Source organism: Herpailurus yagouaroundi, unplaced genomic scaffold (assembly GCF_014898765.1).
Source record: "Herpailurus yagouaroundi ecotype Mexico unplaced genomic scaffold, PumYag 140, whole genome shotgun sequence".
Taxonomy (NCBI): Eukaryota; Metazoa; Chordata; class Mammalia; order Carnivora; family Felidae; genus Herpailurus; species Herpailurus yagouaroundi.
In genome coordinates, this window is record NW_024412395.1 from 51,026,608 (window position 1) to 51,049,001 (window position 22,394).

At 38.2% G+C, this 22,394-nt stretch overlaps 2 protein-coding genes across 7 annotated transcripts in view; one reads left to right on the forward strand and one right to left on the reverse strand.

The window, feature by feature from the left end:
* Positions 1 to 1,306, reverse strand: part of CFAP210 (cilia and flagella associated protein 210) — a 30,623-nt gene extending 29,317 nt beyond the window's left edge. Inside the window, exon 1 of the mRNA XM_040475323.1 lies at positions 1,153 to 1,306. Coding sequence (XP_040331257.1) covers positions 1,153 to 1,213 — 61 coding nt within the window. The 5' untranslated portion in view covers positions 1,214 to 1,306. The remainder of the gene's footprint in view (positions 1 to 1,152) is intronic.
* A 61-nt stretch (positions 1,307 to 1,367) lies between these two features.
* On the forward strand, positions 1,368 to 18,915 carry PHOSPHO2 (phosphatase, orphan 2). Of its 6 annotated transcripts, none has more exons than XM_040475326.1 (5): positions 1,368 to 1,636; positions 2,173 to 2,206; positions 7,308 to 7,357; positions 7,569 to 8,440; positions 18,263 to 18,915. In XM_040475326.1, exon 4 carries the CDS (start codon positions 7,595 to 7,597, stop codon positions 8,318 to 8,320), a length of 726 nt encoding a protein of 241 aa, XP_040331260.1. In that variant the 5' UTR covers positions 1,368 to 1,636; positions 2,173 to 2,206; positions 7,308 to 7,357; positions 7,569 to 7,594; the 3' UTR covers positions 8,321 to 8,440; positions 18,263 to 18,915. The 6 variants fall into 6 exon arrangements, with proteins under 6 accessions (XP_040331260.1, XP_040331262.1, XP_040331259.1 ...); XM_040475328.1 differs by having other exon boundaries at positions 1,368 to 1,603; XM_040475325.1 differs by lacking the exon at positions 7,308 to 7,357 and having other exon boundaries at positions 1,369 to 1,636; positions 7,569 to 8,710.
* Positions 18,916 to 22,394: the final 3,479 nt, after the last annotated feature.

Consider the following 22,394-nt stretch of genomic DNA (forward strand, 5'->3'; position numbering starts at 1 on the left):
GAGCCAACCAGGTGCCCCGGGGTTCTTTTCGATTTAATAGAGAAGAGGATTTTTGGAGATCCTTATTCCACCATTCTGGCTGATGTCATTCCATTAAATCTTTAGATAATTATTTGTTTTACAGATAGTTGTCTACATATCAGAACCCCTCTCCTACTTCACACACTTCTAAATGTAAATTATAATTTAGCAGTGAGGCTCAGATAGGAACTTTTGGACCAAGTGACACAAAACATTTTTTAAAACCTATCACATAAATCTAAGTCTTTTATAGTACTGTGTATGTAAGAAAGTATGTGAGAGTAATAGTTGTTGTTGTTGTTGTTGTTGTTTCACTATATGTCACATGGTTACTGTCTCTCTCCTACATGTCAGGACTTCGTAAGCCCTTCACTGCATAAATACCCTGTAGTGTCCACTGGAGGGATAATGGCTGGCTCTCACTCTGCATCTGGCAGAACGAGGCTCTACTGCTACAAAAGCTCAGGTGATGACATGAACTCAGTCCAAACTCCCAAGGTTCTGGTGGTCATCATTGCAACATTAATTGGGAATTTACATACTTAAGAAAGCAAAATCATTCGAATTGTTAGAGTTCTTTAGATGTCCCCCTAGGCTACTTGTATTCAAAAATCAAACTTTTATAACAAGTCACCTAGATTATAATACCTAAGTAGCATTATTTTTTACACTCCTTCACTTTAGAGATGAGGAAATTGAGACATTTCCATGAAAGACTTTCCTAACAGCACTCAGTAGGTTCACAGCAGGGTCAAGATTCTAATGAGGTCATTGATACTTCCAAAAGATATTCCAATTCACTCAATGAATAACAAAAGCTTAAGGGAATTCAGCAAATACCAGACACTTGGAACTGCAACTACACAGCTCAAGGCTCAGACCAGCTGGTCAAGTGGGAGTCTCTAACTTCTCTTTCCTCCGCTCCTATTTGTAAACTTTTCTCACCTACCCAATCATATGAAGACAAAACTGTTCATTTACACAGAGCCCAACGATACCCATGGGGATGCTTTGGATTTGGTGCAGCCCATTTCAAAAAGTAACCTAAACTCTGATTTGGCACCCTTGCCTCTTACCGTATGCCTGGAGGCCAGAGCAATCCCTGTGCCTGGAGAGGCGAGTTTAGCTCACCTGTGTTTTCCTTCGCCTGTCCAGAGCGCCTTCCGAACCGCACCAGCATCTCTGACGACATGCCCTTGGCGCTATCTGGCTTTCCAAGCTACTCCGAGGCGGGGAGTGTAGGAGTCCTGCTGGTCTAGTGTTAGCCAAACTGTGCGGTTGCTTAGCAACGCCGCCGGAAGTGACGAGGGCGCCACCGAGGGACGGTGAACGCACTGCAGTCCGCCTTGGGGCTAGCGAACCCCGGGTGCGCCTGCGCAGGAAGTCGAGGCTCAGCGTGCGGGTGGGGTGCCCCTCGCGGGCAGGCACAGGAACAAGGTCGGAGGGCAGAGTCCGCGGAAGCGGCTCGGAGGCCAGGACGGCTGCAGACGTCTGGGTTGGCGAGGAGCCCTGGGGACCCGGCCCGGCCGGGTGCTCCCAGCCTCATCCAACGCGATCCTCACGGGAGATGACCCCCAACGAGGTGCCTGCACCTACGTTCGGGGCGGGCCGGCAGGTGTGTGGGAGAGCGAGGCCTATGCTTGGTGTGTGCGGCCCACCGATCTCCTCGCGGGTGGAAGGTGGAGGGCAAAGGCCTCCCTTCCAGAAAAACCCAGAGATTAATTGACAGAAAATCTGTTTGTAAAGACTTTGGCTTCTAAGCCATGATCCGAGCTAGATGAAGCTTATATTTAAAAAAAATTAAAAAAAAAAAAAAAAAAAAAAGGAATGTTAAAACTTGGATGTTGTGCCGGAACATTGATATTAGGATCTTTAAGATCCTTCAAATTGCTTAGTAAATACAGTATAGTAAATTGAATGCATTTGTGGGACCAGCCAGACCACTAAGGGCACAAAAATCTGTTAAGAGTGGATGCAGGCTTGTTTTCAGAAGATCCTTTTCTGACACATCGAGGTACAAATGATATCATTATAAGCTAGTTGGCTAGGACACCTACACATTAGGCACCAAAGTAGAGTCACTCAAAGTGAAAGGAGGTAAGATTTTTAATCATTAAGGTTCTAACACATAGTTGTCCTGTTTTTCTTCAGGTTTTCTATCAGAGGTACCACCATAATAATGCTGGTAAGTATGAAAAGATTAATAAAATATTTGTTGACAGAAACTAGCTTTTGCACATACAGCGTTGGTGGCGTTGGTGGTTTTTTTGGAAGCATAGTTGTAAAAATGTCAAGAACTCGGAAGAGTCAGAGATTTTATCCTGCTTGCGCGCTAACAACTTAGCCTGCGACAGTTTTGTAGAAGACATAGACCCCTAGAGCACAGATGAATTACTTACAGCGGTGGCAGTAGCCAGAATATTAGCACTGTTGCCCCACTTGCCACAGGGTGATGCAAAGAGGCAGAAATCGCCTGCACTTGGAGTGTGTTGCATTACAGGACCGGAACCCTGAGCTTAGGGAACCATAATGTTTATTATAGTGAACATTAAGCATGCCTTTCAGTATATATACATTTTTGACAGCACAGCCCAGAGCATAGAGTGCTGAATGCCTTGCTTGTAAGGCATCTAGAAACAGTAGAGACCCATAGAGAATTGCCTCCGAACAAAAATTCTCTGGAATTTTAACTCAATAGGTTACAGAAAGTATTGAATCATATAAAATTTAGTGTCAGTAATTTGCCTGTTTGACATGATAGTCTGATATCATTTGACTTCCTACACCTGGTTCAACTAACTCATGGATATTTATAGCTAAGTCTATCTAGAGTTAGTTACTTATCTGCTGACCTCCACTCTTGTTGTTGTTGTTATGAAATTAAGGTATTATTTGCACTCTGATCTGAAACAGTTTAAATTATTCTGGGGACAAAATTATTACAAAACCAGTGTAGAAAAAGAATGCACTGAAGTTGAGGCACCCATGATCTTACCATTGTACACATAGGCTTTTTTAACTTTTTTAAACAAAAATGGGACTATACTACTGTATACACTGTTTAGTGACTTGTTTAATTTGAACTGAACATCTTAGCTTTTACTGGCTAAATAAATACTCCATTATCTGGCTATCATATCTTATTTAAGCAGTCCCCAATTCTCAGATATCTGTGTAGTTTCCAGTTTTCATTATTGTTAAAGACACATAGGCTATTGTTAATCACTGGAAACATTGCAGATATACCAAATATATCCTGTTCATGCTTTTGGAGAGAATAATCAATAACTGCCTTTGGAATTTTAACATTGTATTCAAAATAGATTCATATTCTTTTTTTTTTTTTTAAGTTTTTAATGTTTATTATTTTTGAGAGACAGACAGAACACAAGTGGGGAGGGGCAGAGAGAGAGGGAGACAGAATCTGAAGCAGGCTCCAGGGCTCGAATCCACGAACCTTGAGATCATGACCTGAACAAAGTCAGATGCTTAACTGACTGAACCACCCAGGAGCCCCAAAATAGATTCACATTCTTAAAACTAAATTTTGGTGCACATCCTTAAGTTTTGGAGACATTTCTATTAAAGTATAGCACTAATCTTTGAAAGTTTATTGAAACAGAATGTGGTACTTGTCTATTATTTAACAAGTAAAAAGAAATGATGAAATCTGGAAATCTCAGCATAATCAGCCTAACAATTGTGTTTATATCCACTGGATAAAAATCTATATTCATATAACATTTCCTGTTTTATATTTAAGGTTTTTGTTTAATCAAAATTTTGTTTCTCCTATTTCTAATAGATGACTTTCTGATATAAGAGAAAACAGTATAGTTAGAAAACATAAATTTAAAAATACCTTAAATACTTTTATTAATTTTAGGAGTTAAGAAGTCTTTGTTTTTTGCTCCAAACCAGAAGACTTTGTTCCCTGCATATAGAGTAGGGGTACTGTTGGTTAGAAACTGGCTGGTGTTTAAAACTGAAGATTGTCATGACTATTTAACCTAAGCTCTATTCTGAACTAAAATTAATTGTCTTGGAAATACTAAGTCAAGTAAGTATTTTTAATAAAAGTTTATGTTGAGTGGTGACAAGAAACTAATAGAGGGGCTCCTGGATGGCTCAGTCAGTTAAGTGTCTGACTTTAGCTAAGGTCATGATCTCACAGTTTGTGGGTTCAAGCCCTGTGTCAGGCCCTGCACTGACAGTGCAAAGCCTGCTTAGGATTCTGTCTCTCCCTCTCTCTGCCCCTCCCTGACTTGTGCTTTCTCTTTCTCTCAGAATAAATAAATAAACTTAAAAAAAAAAAAAACAACAACTAATAGAAAAAGATCTGAAATTAAGAAAAGTACACCTTCAGGTAGAAATTAATAGTCAACAGCAGAACTATGTTAACTTCAAGTTTATGATATATCTTATTACTTTGAGGTTAATAGTTCAGGAATTTAGGTTACTTGTGGCTGATTAAATCTAGGCTTGAGACAATTTTCAACCAATGAGTTACATTTGAATATTTTTAAAAGTTATAAACTCAGAATCCTTGAAAAGCATGTTTAATTTAAAGTGTGCCTGGGGGCGCCTGGGTGGCGCAGTCGGTTAAGCGTCCGACTTCAGCCAGGTCACGATCTCGCGCTCCGTGAGTTCGAGCCCCGCGTCAGGCTCTGGGCTGATGGCTCAGAGCCTGGAGCCTGTTTCCGATTCTGTGTCTCCCTCTCTCTCTGCCCCTCCCCCGTTCATGCTCTGTCTCTCTCTATCCCAAAAATAAATAAACGTTGAAAAAAAAATTTTTTTAAAGTGTGCCTGGAGTGTAGTACTAATGTGTTTGTCCAGTCTGCCTTATTGCTGATTATTATGTTGTTTTGTGAGAGAGTGAATTCTGCACTTAAATCCCTGGCAGCCAGTCAGAGATACCTGGATTAGATATTTAGAGATACAAGGATCCAGAGTATCAGAATATTATATACTGTCTAAATTTAAACACAACAGGAGATACCCTTCTAGGTTAGTTGTTCTCCAGATACCCTAAATTGAGAGACAGAATACTTACTCCTGTTTGAGCCAACAAGCTCTATTCTCAATTTTACCTACTAGATATCTATTGTTATAAGCCAGAGAATATATGTGGTTAAATGCCATGTTTTCCATTAAAAAAAGATTTTTTTTAAGTTTTTATTTATTTTGAGAGAGAGAGCAAGCAGGGTAGGGGCAGAGAGGGAAGGGAGAGAGACAATCCCAAGCAGGCTCCACACTGCCAGCACAGAGCCTGATGCGGGGCTCAAACTCACCAACCATAAGATCATGACCTGAGCCTAAATCAAGAATTGGACACTTAACTGACTGAGCCACCCAGGTGCCCCCATGTTTTCCGTTTCTAATTTATCTCTTCTTTTTCTTGTTGCTGGGGTTCTTCACTTTTCTTTTTAGGATTTCTTTCTTTTCTTTTTTTTTTTTTCTAATTTTTTAAATTTTTACTTATTTTTGAGACAGAGAGAGACAGAACAGGGGAGGGTCAGAGAGAGAGGGAGACACAGAATCTGAAGCAGGCTCCAGGCTCCGAGCTGTCAGCACAAAGCCCGACATGGGGCTCGAGCTCACAAACCTTGAGATCGTGACCTGAGCCGAAGTCAGACGCTTAACCGACTGAGCCACCCAGGTGCCCCTCTTTTTAGGATTTCTTGTTAAAACCTCAGAATGGTCATAGATGTGGTATTAGGGTTAGTGTGTACTTTGAGACTAATGAATGTTTTCATGTAATTAAGCATCTTTTTGTCAAAATGATCTATCTAGTATTTATTTTTAAACTGATTGATAAGAGGGGTCCCTGGCTGGCTCCGTCAGAGGAGCATGTGACTCTTGATCTTGGGGTTATGAGGTTGAGCCCCATGTTGGATGTAGAGATTACAAAAAATAATCTGAAAAATTAAATTTGAAAAATTAAAAAACAGTGGGGCCTGGTTGGCTCAGTCGGTTAAGTGTCCGACTTTTGCTCAGGTCATGATCTTACAGTCAGTGATTTCGAGTTCCCCACTCACATTCTGTCTCTCTCTCACTCAAAAATAAATGAACATTAAAAAAATTTTTTTAAAAAGAATTTTTTTAATGTTTATTAATTTTTGAGAGAGAGAGTGAGAGACAGAGTGTAAGCAGGAGAGGGGCAGAGAGAGAGGGAGACACCAAATCTGAAGCAGGCTCCAGGCTCCGAGCTGTCAGCACAGAGCCCCCTGTGGGGCTCGAACTCATGACCTGTGAGATCACGACTCAAGCCAAAGTTGGACACGCAACCGACTGAGCCACCCATATGCCGCAACATTAAAAAAATTCTTTATAAAATATTTAAAATTTGTAAAAATAAACTTATTATTTTTACATTAGAGTATGGTACTTTAAGCATGAACTAGAGTGTCAAGCAGACCTGAGTCCAAATTCTAGCTCTTCCACTTAACTAATACTTAACCAACTTAACTAACACTTAGGCTTCAGTTTATATGTCTCTAAGATGAAGTTAATTTCTACTTAATAGGGTGATGAAATTAACTGAGATGATGAAATTGTGAAGTTCTTAGTCCAGGGCCTGGTGTATTGTGGTATCTTTAAAAATATTAGTAACACTGAAAAATTTGTTGTTGTTGTTTACACTAATTGTAGCTTCTCTTGGGTATTCTTTATAACTGTCTTTTTTACATAATTTTTATACATACTGTCTGTTGACCAGTTTAGTTTTTCCTTTTCTCTTGAGATTTATAATTAATGACCTTCAGTGTCATTTAATGAAAACAGAGAATTAAGTAATTGTCATATCATAAGCAATGTGATTTTTCACATATACCCAGATTATTTGGTACTCTGGAACTAAACTATCTAAAGACAATATAAATAAATGTGAAAATTGTTAACAAAAGTTACCTCTAGTCTGGAAGAATGGAATTCTCCCAAGTTTAAGTAATTTGTTTAGAATTCAAGTACAGCATCAAGCAACCATTTAGTTATAACACTGGCATTGATGACTTCAAGCTAAATACGTTTTTTAGGAAAATTATTCACATTTTTGCAAGATTTCATAAGTTAGATTTGGTCAGAATTTTTGTCAGTATACAGAGAATTTATATTATACATGATGTGTTAATATGAGGATTACTGTAAATATTTCAAACTAATTTGTGATTGATAATTTAAAGACAATAAGAGTGATTAGCCTACTTATTTTCTGTCTTAAAATTTTTCTAAATTAGACTGTAAGAGAGTAATTATTTCATTATTCCTCTCATTGGCTTACTCTGTAGTTTAATTCTGAGTGCTCAAAGAAGCATCCCCACAGAAACACAATAATACTGTGAGTATCCTTTTAGATAATCTGTTTCCATTTACCTAAAATACATATGAATTTTACTTCTTCGGGAAAAGTGCTTAAATGATGGTCTTAAAATGCGTAATCATTTTAACTTGTTTATTAGAACCTGTGTTTTAGCAGATTAACAGTAATGTTTGTTAATTGCTAAATATGTAAATAGTATGTTTAGGAAATAATATTTCTTCTTTTTCAGGATAACCCAAATTTGCTTTTGGAACCATGAAAATTTTGCTTGTTTTTGACTTTGACAATACAATCATAGATGATAATAGTGACACCTGGATTGTACAGTGTGCTCCAGAGAAAAAGCTTCCTATTGAACTACAAGATTCTTATGAAAAAGGATTTTGGACAGAATTTATGGGCAGAGTCTTTAAGTATTTGGGAGATGAAGGTGTAAGAGAAGATGAAATGAAAAGAGCAGTGACATCAATGCCGTTCACTCTGGGGATGGTAGAACTTTTGAACTTTATAAGGAAGAACAAGGATAAATTTGACTGCATCATTATTTCAGATTCAAATTCAGTCTTCATAGATTGGGTTTTAGAAGCTACCGGTTTTCATGATGTATTTGATAAAGTGTTTACAAATCCAGCAGCTTTTGATAGCAATGGTCATCTCACTGTGGAAAATTACCATGCTCATTCTTGCAGTAGGTGCCCAAAAAATCTTTGCAAAAACGTAGTTTTAGTAGAATTTATAGATAAACAGTCACAGCAGGGAGTGAATTATACACGAATTGTTTATATAGGTGATGGTGGAAATGATGTCTGTCCAGTAACTTTTTTAAAGAAGAGTGATGTTGCCATGCCACGGAAAGGATATACTTTACAGAAAACTCTTTCCAGGATGTCTCAAAATCTTGAACCCATGGAATCTTCTGTTGTAGTTTGGTCTTCAGGTGTTGAAATAATTTCTCACTTACAATTTCTAATAAAGGAGTAATATACGAACAATTGAAATGTGTATCAGTTAAGGTTGGGTACAGCAGCATAAAACTAAAACCTCAAATACCAGTGGCTTTAAAAGATTTTTTTTTCCCTCTCACTTAAAAAAATTTCGGAGGTAAGTATCACAAGGCTGCTGTGGTGCTCTCCCAACCTCAGCATTTGGCTCCTATCTCATGTTTCAAGATTGCTGTTCGAGCTCTGTCCCTTGCCTCAACACTGTAGCCAGCAAGAAGGGCAGTGAGTGAGAAGTTTGTACCCTTACTTTCCTTTGGCCGGAACTTAGTCACAGTGCTCCAGCCTAACTGCGAGAAAGGATGAAAAATGCATTATTCCGGATGACCATGTGCCTGGGGAAAATTGGGGAAAAGAGAAGTACAGGATTGAGGTAGGTGTGATTGGTGTCTCTACTAGTGGTGGTTGATAGATAGATTGTATTTTTAAATTTATTTCCAGAGGGAGTAAGTAGTCATATATTTTACTTTATTAGATACTTCCTTCAAAAGCATGTCCAGTAGTTACAGAACTTAAAAATAAGCCTGATGCCTTATTCCTATAAGAATAAAAGGCTCCTGGGGTGCCTGGGTGGCTCAGTCAGTTGAGCGTCCGACTTCAGCTCAGATCATGATCTCACGGTTTGTGAGTTCGAGCCCCGCATCGGGCTCTGTGCTGACAGCTCGGAGCCTGGAGCCTGCTTCCAATTCTGTGTCTCCCTCTGTCCCTCTCCCTGCATGCTCTGTCTCTTTCTCTCAAAAATAAATAAACATTAAAAAAAATAATAAAAGGCTCCCAAATGTATATAATGTCTTACTCCCAATTCAGTATTTTAAAGATAGGGATGTAGTATCTGTTGCCCAAGTTTTCATCAATCTCAGATTTTCTTTTGAAATGAAATAACGTTCTTCATATATTTTAAATTTATATCCGCATCACAGACTATAACTCCAGTATGCTGGTTTGGTCACTATGTTATTTCTATTTAGCAATTCAGTCTTTGTAGAGAGAGGCATGGGTAGCAGGCAGAGAGAAAGAGAGAGAGAGAGAGAGAATCCCAAGAAGCCTCCACTGTCAGCGCAGAACCTGATGCTGGGCTTGATCTCAAGACTATGAGATTATGACCTGAGCTGAAATCAAGAGTCAGACGCTTAACTGACTGAGCCACCCAGACACCCTGTCATTTTTATTTTTTAATTGAAGTTAACTTGATACTGTGTTGCATTAGTTTCAAGTGTACAACATAGTGGACAAGTTTATATGTCACGTATTTATAAATCAGGCTGTGCTCACCACAAGTGTAACTCCCAACTGTCCCCATGCAAGGCTTTTACAATACTGTTGACTATATTCCCTATACTAAGTATAGGGAATATATATATTCCCTTGTGACTCATCCTTGTGACTTACTCATTCCGTAACTAGAAGCCTGTATCTCCCACTCCTCTTCATCCATTTTCCCTTCCCCACCATGCCCCCGTGGCAACCATGAGTTTGTTCTCTATATTTATGGGATATTAAAGGGTCTGTTTCTGCCTTGTTTTATTTTTCAAATTCCACATGTAAGTGAAATCATATGGTATATGTCTTTCTTTATCTGACTTATTTCACTTAGCATAATACCCTCTAGGTCCATCCATGTTGTTGCAAATGGTAAGCTCTCATTCTCTTTTTTATGGCTGAGTGATATTACAGTATGTGTACACATCACATCTTTTTTTTTTTTAATGTTTATTATTTATTTTTGAGAGAGAAACAGAGTGCAAGCAGGGCAGAGGCAGAGAGAGAGGGAGACACAGAATCCAAAGCAGGCTCCAGGCTCCGAGCTGTCAGCACAGAGCCCAACACGGGGCTTGAACCCATGAACCATGAGATCATGACCTGAGCCGAAGTCGGACACTTATCCGACTGAGCCACCCAGGTGCCCCAATGTCTTCTTTGTCCATTCATCTGTTGGTGGATACTTAGGTTGCTTCCATATCTTGGCTATTATAAATAATGCTTCAATAAACATAGGGGTGCATATATCTTTTCAAATAATGTTATTGTTTTCTTTGGGTAAATACTCAGTAAGGGGAATGAATTACTGGATCATATAGTATTTATATTTTTCTTTTTAAAATAAACCTCCATACTGTTTTCCATGGTGGCTGTACCAGTTTCTATTCCCACCAGCAGTGCATGTGTGTTCCTTTTTCCCCACATCCTCACCAACACTTATTATTTCATGTCTTTCTGTTACTAGCCATTCTGACAGGTGTAAGGTGGTATTTGCTTATAGTTTTGATTTGCATTTCCCTGATGATTAGTGATGTTCATCATCTTTTCATGTGTCTCTTAGCCATCTGTATGTCTTCTTTGGAAAAATGTCTCTTCGGGTCCTCTACCCATTTTTTTTCTGCCCATTTTTTAAAAATTAGATTGTTTCTTTGGTGTTGAATTGTGTACGTTATTTATATATGTTGGAAATTAACCCCTTATTAGATATATCATTTGCAAGTATCTTCTCCCATTCAGTAGGTTGCCTTTTTGTTTTGTTGATGGTTCTCTTTGCTGTGCAAAAGCTTTTTATTTCTGTGTAGTCCTAGTAGTTTATTTTAGCTTTTGTTTCCTTTGCCTGAGGAGATATATCCAGAAAAATGTTGTGAAGGCCTATGTCAAAGCAATTCCTGCCTGACCTTTCTTCTAGGAGTTTTATGGTTTCAAGTCTCACATTTAGGTCTTTAATCCATTTTGAATTTTTTTTGTGTGTGTATGGTATAAAAAAGTGGTCTGGTGTATTATTTTGCATGTAGCTGCCCAATTTTCCCAGTACCATTTATTAAAGAGACTATGGTGTTTTCTCCATTGTATAATTTTTGCTCTTTTATTGAAGATTAATTGGGGACATAATTGTATGTTTATTTCTGGACTCCATTCTGTTCCACTGATCTATATGTCTGTTTTTGTACCAGTACCATTTGATTATTATAGTTTTGTGGTAGATCTTGAAATCTGGGATTGTGATACTTCCAGCTTTGTTCTTTCTCAAGATTAGCAATGCAGACTTGAGTGATACAATATATAATAGTATGAATACTCAGCATTTATGAGACTTTCATATGAGGATATTAGCAAAACATCAACTGCACTGAAAGTTTTGTAATTCTATGCTGATTTCTAGGCTCTCATGTTTTAGGCATAAATTTCCATTATGTAATAATAGCAAAATTGTCTTTTCATTATGGAGGGCACCAGAAATAGAGATTTTTCAATATAATTTAATGGGAAAAATTGGTACCATCTATTTTTTTCTAGGTTGAAAAGTAAATCTTTGCTTTAAATTAATAAGTTAGATTATGTCTAAGCACATTTACTTGTAAGTAATTGAGTAAAGAAATGAAATGAGATTATCTAGGATATTTAGAGCTCCCAGGGGCTTGGCAGAAGCAAATCTAAATTCCCTCAAAAGGAAATTAATATCCTAAATATGGTACCTAGACTCTAAGGTGGCCTCCCATGATCCCTGTATCCCAGTAGTCCGTGTGTGTGTGTGTGTGTGTGTGTGTGTGTGTGTGTGTGTCTTTGTCTGTGGAGGAGGTGATCTATGATTTGCTTCTAATCAATGGAATACCACAAAAATGATGCAATGTGCGTGATAATGTGGCATGATGATATTATATCAGATTGTGATGCCCATCTTGTTAAGAAATTCTCCCCTTTGATTTTAAGGAAGCAAGCTGCCATGTTGTGAACAGGACATCAGAGAGGGCCACCTGGCAAGCAATTGAAGGTGGCCTCTAGCCAAGAGCAAGAAGTAAGCCACTGGTCCAGTAGTCTGCAGGGAACTGCATGATGCAATTATGTGAGCTTGGAAGTGGATCCTTTCCTAGTGGAACCTCAGCTGAGATCACAGCTCAGGGTGACACCTCGATTTGGTTTTGTGAGACCCTGGAACAGAGCATTTTGTGGAGCTGTTTGGACTCATGACCCATAGAACGTATGAGATAATAAATATATTTTATTTAAGATGTTAAATTTGTGGTAATACTGTTATGCGGTCATAGAAAATTAACACAGTAGGCCTCAAAATAAATCTGTAAAGTACCTTATGGGATATACAATGAAAAGTAGCCATACCAAAAGACAAGAACAAACACCAGCAGAAGCTTCCATTTAAACAGATCTGCAGGACCTCTAGATGTTAGCATGTTCACACACAAGCTATAGAGTGTTTTGGCAAAGAATTAAAAATTACACAATATGGAAATACTAGAACTGAAAATTACTATGACTGAAGTTAGAGTCTTGGTGGATGAATTGACAACAGAACAGGCATATCTGAAGAGAGAATTAGTGAGCAAGCACAAGTTAGAAGAAAATATCCAGAATGGTGCAGAGAGAGACAAAACAATGAAAATACAGAAGAGAAGTTAAGAGATATGGAAGATAAATAAGGTCTAACCTAGGAAATTGGTGTCCTAGAAAGAGAGGAGAAAGAAAATGAAATATGCAGTATTTTAAGAGATAATGATGGATAACTTAAAAAAAATTTTGAAAAGATAATGATGGAGAACTTTACAAAGTTGATAAGCAACATCAAATTAAATTAAAAAGTATTTATGAACCCCAAACAGGATAAATAAAAGGAAAAACCACATGGAATCACATTGTAAAACTACTGACAATCAAAGATGGAAAAAGCATAAAATGATCAGAGAAAAAATTGACTTTGAAAGGAGCAACAATCAAACTAACAGCTGGCATTATTTCTTTCTTAAATGTTTGATACAATTCAAAATCGAAGCCATCCAGGCCTGGAGTTTTCTTTGTTGGCAGATTTTTGACTACTAATCCAGTTTCTTTAATAGATAGAGGACTATTCAGCTTATATAGTTTTTCTTGAGTAAACTTTGGTAGTTTGTTGACTATTGCTTCATAGCAAATTACCTCAAAATTTAACAGCTTAAAAATAAGCATTATCTCAGTTTCTCTGGGTCAGGAATTCAGGAGCACTCAACTGGGTTGTTGAGGATCTTTAATGGGTCAAGATGTTGGCTAAGGTTGTAGTCAGGGAAGTTGGACTAAGGCTGTAGGATCTGCTTGCAAGGTGGCTTTTGGCAGGAGGCTGCAGTTCCTCGCTGCTTGTTATCAGGAAGTCTCAATTTATTACTGGTTGCTGGCAAGAGGCCTCAATTTCCAACCACTTGGGCCTTTCCAAAGAGCTGCTTGAGTGTCCTAAAGACATGGTTTCCTGCCAAGTGAGTGACCCAAGAGAGAGGGCAGAGAGGAAACCACAATGCCTTTTTTGACCTAGTCTGAAAAATCAAACACCATCACTTCTACCTTATTCTAGGTATTAAAACAAAACACTAAGTTAAGCGCACACTCAAAGGGAGGGGGATCAGACTCCACCTTTGAAGGTGGAGTTAAAGAATGTTTGATATACTTTAAAACCACCATAGGGGCGCCTGGGTGGCGCAGTCGGTTAAGCGTCCGACTTCAGCCAGGTCACGATCTCGCGGTCCGGGAGTTCGAGCCCCGCGTCGGGCTCTGGGCTGATGGCTCAGAGCCTGGAGCCTGTTTCCGATTCTGTGTCTCCCTCTCTCTCTGCCCCTCCCCCGTTCATGCTCTGTCTCTCTCTGTTCCAAAAATAAATAAACGTTGAAAAAAAAATTTAAAACCACCATAATGTCTCTCAATGACTTTGTCCATTTCATGTAAGTTGTGAAATTTAGGGACATACAGTATTTCATAATATTCCGTTATTGGCCTTTTAGAACACGTGTATCTACTGTCTGGATTTTACCATTAACCTTTTACTCTGCTTGTTTTATCACATATCCATCCCTCTATCTAGCCATCTTTTTTTTTTTTTTTAATTTTGCCTTTTTAACATAAACACTGTTCTTCCCCCTTTGATTTTTTGTTCCCCAGTGTATCAAACCTGTGCTATCTGGATCTGATTGGAACTCAAACTATACTCACTAGATGCCAGTGGCATCTCTCCCAACAACTTGTGATACCCAAAATGTGTCTAAACATTGCCAAATATCTCCTGAGGAATTAAATAATTCTTGTTAGAGGACTACTTACTTTATGCTTAAGAGGCAGTATCTTTTATTTGTGGAGCAAGTGAGGATATAGCAATTGTACATACTAAATATTGTTACTCTTTTGTTTATTTATTTTTGTAATTTTGTAAATTTTTATTTATTTTGAGAGTGTAGGGGAGGTGCAGAGAGAGAGAGAGAGAGAGAGAGAGAGAGAGAGAGGGAAGGGAGACAGAATCTGAAGCAGGCTCTGAGCTGTCAGCCTAGAACTGACACAGGGCTTGAACTGTGAGATCATGACCTGAGCTGAAGTTGGACACTTAACCAACTGAGCCATCCAGGCTCCCCAGAAACAAAATATTAATATAGGTATTTACTAACACAGAAATTCTTAGAAATGCCCAATGTTTATGGAAAATGTTACTTGGTAAAAAAATTAGTTTGTCTTATGTACTTAAATAATATTTCATTTGTGTATCTAAAAAACTAGTAAATAATATTTATAATTAAACTAAATATTATTTACCTCATAAGATTTTTATAATCAGTGCAAAATGGAAAACTTGCTCATTCACATGTTTTTTCTACCACTCTAGTCATTTTCCGGATTGTGTTACATACCAAAACCACAATGCATTTCACAACCTGGTCCAAACAATATTTTATTATCCTCAGTTCAATATGAAAGATATTCTTTCAGATATCCATGAACAACTTAGCCCTCTCACACTTAAATCCAGAAAATGCTATTACACAATTTTGGAGGCTAAAAATACTTCATTCAACAAAAACTAATTTGGCACTTACTGTGTGCAAACAAAAACCTGTGGAAGTATAGGTTAAATTTCTTACAAAATAAGATACCCTTCCACAAATTTACAATTTGATTGAAAAGGTGGGACATATACATATATAATTCGTAATACCAAAGTATGATTCATAAAGCAACTTAATAGCATAAACTAAAAGTACTTAGGTCAAGGAAGGACTAACTGACCATGTAGCACTTTGTTTTGCACTCATTGGCTAATTCTGATGTCAGAAAAGCTTTATGAAAGAGGTACCGTGGTCCACACCTTAAAAAATGGAAAGGAGGTGAGCCTGGCTGGCTCAATCTGTAGATCATGAGACTCTTGATCTTCAGGGTCATGAGTTCGAGCCCCACGTTGGGCATCGAGATTACTTTTTAAAAATCAAATGAGGGCACCTGGGTGGCTCAGTCAGCGAAGCGTCCAACTTCGGCTCAGGTCATGATCTTGTAGTTTGTGGGTTCGAGCCCCACATCGGGCTCTGTGCTGACAGCTCAGAGCCTGGATCCTGCTTCAAATTCTGTGTCTCCTCTCTCTCTCTCTCTCTCTCTCTCTCTCTCTCTCTCTCTCTCTGCCTTTCCCCCACTCATGCTCTGTCTCTCTCTCAAAAATAAGTAAACATTAAAAAAAATTTAAAAAGTGAAACCTTTCAGACCATGCTGCAGGAGGACAGTGTCTACAGAATAAGTCATTTATGGAATTTCGTAAAGAACTATGGGCCCTTGAGCAAGTTTTTAAACAAAATTCTGGAAGTCTTCCTTTTAATCCATTCATGTTTTCATTTATACAACAAATATTTATTGAGCACGTGTTACATGCGGACATTGTTCTCGGATTACAGAAACGAACTGGAGATATAACTATGAACAAAACAGGCAAAAATCAGTGCTTTTCTGGAGCTTATATTATAGTGGGAGAAATCACACAATAATCTGATAAATAAGCAAATAAATATATAGTATACGGTAATAGGTACTACGGATTAAAATAAAGCAGATAAGGGGAATAAGGAATAGCATGTGGAATAGGGAGACAATTTTAAATAGGTTGGTAGAAGAAGGCCTCACTGGGAAGTTGATATTTGAGTAAAAACCTGATGGAAGTGAGCAAGCAGGTTACATGGTGGTAACTGGGAAAAGCAGTTGTAGGCAAAAGAAATAGCTACCAGTGAGGCCCTGAAGCAATGATGTTCCTAGTGAAGGCAGAAGGCACAGCTGGGCATGGGGGTCCAGGAGGCCAGTATAAGTAATTAGGCTTTTACTAAATGAGACAGAGAGTCTTTGGAGAGCTTTAATCTCTGATTTACTTAGGAGTATCAGTCTGTCTTGGTTTACTTGAGCCAATACTCTTACTCTTTTTTTTTTTTTTTTTTTTTTTGGTTATAAGAATTGGGTTTCTGCTGCTTGTAATTGAAAATTTTTCTAGTTTATTTTTCTGTCCTGTGTTAATTGTATCTGGAATTTAGCTTTAACTGTGGCACCCAAAAACATATTCCCAATAAGCTGCTATCTTGTAAGTGACCCTCTCCCACACAGTAGTAGACTAGTTCCTGTTTTGAAGCGAGACCTGTGGTCTTTCATAAGTTTTTTGCACAAGTACCCCCCCAAACAACTGAAAAACTATACGCACTTCCACGTTTTCAGGTTGATATTGAAAAGTTTTCATCATAAGCTTAAATATTTGCCAAGGTTGTCATTTCTAACATATTGTAAAGAATGACTTTTTTTAAATGTTATTTTTTATTTTTTACTTTTGAGACAGAGAGAGACAGAGCATGAACAGGGGAGGGGCAGAGAGAGAGGGAGAAACAGAATCGGAAATGGGCTCCAGGCTCTGAGCTGTCAGCGCAGAGCCCGACGCGGGGCTCGAACTCACGGACCGAGAGATCATGACCTGAGCCGAAGTCGAACGCTTAACCAACTGAGCCACCCAGGCACCCCAAGAATGACTTTAAAAAAAAAAAAGATTTTATTTTTATGTAATCTCTACAACCAACATGGGGCTCAGATCCACAACCCCGAGATCAAGTCACATGCTGTACCTACTAAGCCAGCCAGGTGCCCCAAGAATGACTTTTTAATAGGTGGTTACATAACTTTTAAATCTATTTAATAAAAACTGCCTATATTAATTTGAAATTTACCATCATTCATTTAAAAATACATAAACAGAGGCCCCTGGGAGGCTCAGTCGATTAAGAGTCTGACTTCAGCTCAGGTCATGATCTCATGGTTCATTGGTTCGAGTCCCACATTGGGCTCTGTGCTGATAGCTCAGAGCCTGGAGCCTGCCTCAGATTCTGTGTCTCCCTCTCTCTCTGCCCCTCCCCGACTCACGCTCTGTCTCTGTCTCTCAAAAATAAATAAACATTAAAACATTTTTTTAATTTAAAAATACATAAGTTCTTTAACAGTGAAAATTCGTTTTCTTTTTCTTTTTAAATCTGAGTATAGTTGACACACAATGTTGCGTTAGTTTCAGGTGTACAACATAGTGATTGGACAGGTTTATACAAATGTATACATTATGCTATGCTCACCACAAATGTAACTACCATCTGTCACCACACAACCCTATTACAATACCATTGACTCGATTCCCTGTACCTTTTATTCAACAGTGGGAAATTTTTAATCTCATTCTTTTTTTCTTCTTGAGGCCATATTTCTGTTCCACTTTCCCCAGAAAATTGTTGTCCTACTGAAAATAAAGGCAGTCCTCATTTTACACAGTGGTGCAGGACCTAAAAATGTGCCAGATTACTGGGCAAAGTAATATTAATAATTAGTGGGAAAAATTTTAATTGTGACCTTAAAATATTCTTTTGTAAGAACATTAAAAACTGCGTTACTGTCAGTTACAAATATATAGGAAAATGAAAAACATAGTAAGATCAGTATTTACTTCGTACAGTGCAATTAGAAATATTGAGAATTAAAGTATTTCTTTGTAGAAAATATTATCTTGAGTAGTTTCAACAGTTCTTGCTTTCTTTTGTCATATAACTTAGAATACAGAGAGACCATCTTTCTATGCCCTAGTGAATTGTCATACTTTTTTCTAAGTTTGGATCAGTTTCCAACATTTTATCCTTTGCCTTGTCAGCATTATGAAGAATCTCCACGAGTTCCTGTAATATGAAGTTTTTTGCCAACATCACTTCTGGGACATCCTCATTCCTTTTGTCAACAACCGCTTTCCTCACTTAAGTCCCTAAGTTTGCCTGCAGCAATTTCCACTGACTGTATATCTAGACTCTCTCGGATGGTGGCAGTGTTAACATACCCTTGGTCAGCTGTTTCTTCTAGTACTTCATTATGTTCTATTCAAATTTCACGTGTGGCATTATCCTTTTCAACTATTTGCTGAGTTTTCATTTTTATTAGCCAATGTCCTCTTTCAGTGATCTATTTTTGTAAAATAATACATTTGTCACTGGCAGATAACGAGGTAAAACAACCACAGGCTTTGCCGTCTGTGTGTCTTTGCTGCTTGAACTGAATAACAGATGCACAGTGACCAATCACCAACGACTTTGAAAGAAGAAATATGATTGGTCACTGATAATGATGCTCATCTGTTATTCATATAGTGACTTGTAGATTGAGGAGCTGGGGGCGAAATTTGTATTTTGTGCAGTTACAGTTAATATACCACAGTGATTGAAATTTGAACCCTGTTTAGGGGATTGGTGTTATTTAAGCATGGTAAGTGAAATTCATGCATGTTGGGTCCATTTAAATAAAGAATTGTCTGTATATTTTTATACTTGAAATTTTTTTTTATTAATCACCTCTTAAATTTGCAACAAAAACGTACATAAATTAAAATTTAAAGTATTTTATGTCTGGATTCTTAAGTAGAAAAAAAAATATGGGCTGTTTAACATTACAATTATTATAATTGATCAAACAACATAAATGTGTTTAAATTAAAAGTAAAAATTTCAAAAATTATTTCAGTCTGATGAATTGGGCTATTTTCTTTTCATTAGACCATATATCATTGACTAAGTATTGCTTACTGTTGGAATGAGACAGAGTTTAGAATCAATGACATCCTTGTTTTTCATTTCTGCAGATAAAATCCCTGAGCAAATGTGTTCACACAGACAAACAGATGGAAATGAGAGGAATTTTATTATAGCAGTGCCACTCATTTTGTGGATTCTTTCCAAGTTATTTGTCAAAAATGCTCTTTGACATTTGCTAAAAACAAGGAATTTGAAAACTTCTGACTTGTGAAAGTAGTTGTTACCCAGTCATTAGAATGTTCACTCTCTTACTTTCCAGGAGGCCTACCAAAAAGGCTTTGCCAGATTTATCAGCTTCTGGGCAGCCAATTACACACCTGTGTTGATTGTGTAGGTACAACTCCTAAGGACAGTGTTCACATTGCACTCTACTTGAGGGGGATGAGCTGGAATCGGTCAGTGCACAACTTTCACAGCTGTATGTGGTGGCCTTATAAATTATGCCTACTAAGTAAGCGTCCGACTTCAGCTCAGGTCACGATCTCGTGGTCCGTGAGTTCAAGCCCCGCGTCGGGCTCTGGGCTGATGGCTCAGAGCCTGGAGCTTGCTTCTGATTCTGTGTCTCCCTCTCTCTCTGCCCCTCCCCCGTTCATGCTCTGTCTCTCTCTGTCTCAAAAATAAATAAAAAACGTTAAAAATTAAAAAAAAAATAAATTATACCTACTATTTACTTAGCAACTTATTTAATCCAGTATGTAAATGAAGTATGCAAAATTTCCTGTATATATCCATCATTTATACACATTGATAATGATATCACAATTAGCATATCAAACATTTAATGACATAGCAGTATTTGGTGGAAAGATGTACTAATATGGTAAAAACAAAATAGTTATTTTTAGAAACCAAGAGTCTTTTAGAAAGTGAAGTGTGATGTCAAAAGGCATCCAACTCCATGCCAAGCTCAATATCTGCCAAGAGTCATTTATATCTCATCTCCATGGTGGCTCTTTATTTCCTGAAGACTTGAATTCACAGATGGCACATTTGTTTCCTCGAACAGTGTCATTAGTTTATTTAATTTATGAATGCTAATTATATGTTTCTGAGTGCATCAGATCTATTAGCATTGCAGTGGTCTCTTTGATAAAGCATGTGGTAAAGAGGAACTGCTCTGGCAGTAGCCTACAGGACCTGTTCTTCCCTTGGCAAGTTGAGGCAGTCTAACATATACTAAGATACACTGTGTTTGGCCTTTTTAAAAAATGAGATATAATTGACATGTAACTGATATACACTGTTAAGCAGTAATTCATAACCAGTGAATATCAGGCAATGGAAGCAAGACTTTAGTTGGCCTATACAGCAATCTGAATAACTGCACAAATGACAATACAGTGAATTCTATTATTCAAGAATCATTTATCACATGACATTATGATTCTGGAAGCCCCTACTCCTTGCCTGGGTGGCTCAGTCGGTTGGGTGTCAGACTTTGGCTCCTGTTTTGAACTTGCAATTCGTGAGTTTGAGCCCCTTGCAGCTGTGCTGACAGCTCAGAGCCTGGAGCCTGCTTCAGATGCTGTGTCTCCCTCACTCTGCCCCTCCCCCCCCCCTCAAAAATAAATAAACATTAAAAAATGTAGAAGCCCCTACTCTTAGTTAGGTGGAGTCTGTAATATTTTCTATGCATCAAACTTGGCCTCAGAGCCACAAACTTCAGGACAAATATGGAAAGAATGCCCCCTCTTCAATCAGTCACAATAACACCAAGAATAACATCACTATCAGTTGTGAAGGACAAGCTGTCTATAATTACAATTTACTATAAAGTTCATAATTTTTTGAAGAAATGTTTACAATTACAAATTTCCAAATTGAGGTTTTGATGGAGAATTAAGTGTAAATACCCTTTCATTATAATAGCTTTCATATGTAACATTTTTATGCCACATCCTATGCACTCTCACATTTGTAATTTTATTTTATCCTTCCAATAATGTTATGTTGAGAAAATATTGGCATTTTCTGTTTTACATATCAGAAAACTAAGGATCAGAGAAATTTTGGTACTTCCTTAAGGCTATATGTTATAAAAGTGGCAGAGATGAAACTTCAGCCTGAAACAAAAATCTCATATACTTTTCCTCTCTACCAAACTGTTTACCTGAGGTTGAAATAGTGAACCTTTTGTTTTTCTTCCATTTTGGGTCCAACATCCATTCTTCTAACTTTGCAAAAGAATCACCTGATGCCCTTGTTAGAATACAGATTCCTAGGTCTCCACCCCAGAGACCTGGTGGTGTTTGTGGGATGCTGCATAACTATGATCCCACATAATTCAGTTGAGACTGACCTGCAGAATTAAACTAAAACCACCCAAACGAGAACAAGCAGATGCTACTTATTCAGACTTTGCTATAGCAACAGAGTAAGCCCCCATTACTTGTCTTTGGGACAGGCTCAAAGACAGGCAGGGGAGTGGGAAAGCTTTATAAAACTGAAAAAAAGGGGGAAGGTATGTTCGGATTGGAGGTTGTTGGCCTGAGAAAGCTAGAGGCAGGCTACTAGAGGCAAGGGGTGTTTTATGTGATTGGTTTGGGGAGCAGTAGGCTTTCTCTGGTTGCTCCTGAGTTGGAAGTCCAGCAAAAAGAGGGACCTTGGCAGCCCTTGAGGATGTCCTAACTGTTGTGGTCCAGATGCAGAGGTTATGGTTTGGCTTCCTGAGCTTCTTACGTGGTTCAGAGTTGTGTTGTCATACATAGTTTGGCCATTGTCCATTTGTATATTCTGTCTCTCAGACCATACTTTGAGAAACACACTGGGCCTCTGATGTTCATTTCATCGTGGTCCCTTTCCTCCCTTAACATGGCTAGACTGTCAGCTCCCTAAGAGCTCTAATTACCAGTGCCTAGACCTATCAGACACTCAATAAAAACTTGCAAATGAATGGATGGATGCCGTCTGTGTAGCACATGGACGTCTTTATATGACTGGACTTGCTGTCATCAGGAAGAAAGACTGGAGGCTGCTTCTTCAGCTACTTAAATATGTGAACTTGAATCCTTGACCCTGGCTGCTCTCAATTTATCTTAAAGCTTCCAGGTTAGTCTGTAGTGTGCAAATCAGCCCCAGGGGCTCCCTCCTGAGTTGAGTGCTCCGCTGGGGGCGGGATGATGTTGGTGGGAAAGCGACACTTATTCTGGCATTCTGAAGGCAACCTCAGCCCCAGACCTTTAAGGTTTGCTGCACACTTTCCCC

Bases quoted from the DNA above. Each gene is read 5' to 3' on its own strand.
- PHOSPHO2 (XM_040475326.1), top strand. From the start codon at position 7,595: ATGAAAATTTTGCTTGTTTTTGACTTTGACAATACAATCATAGATGAT.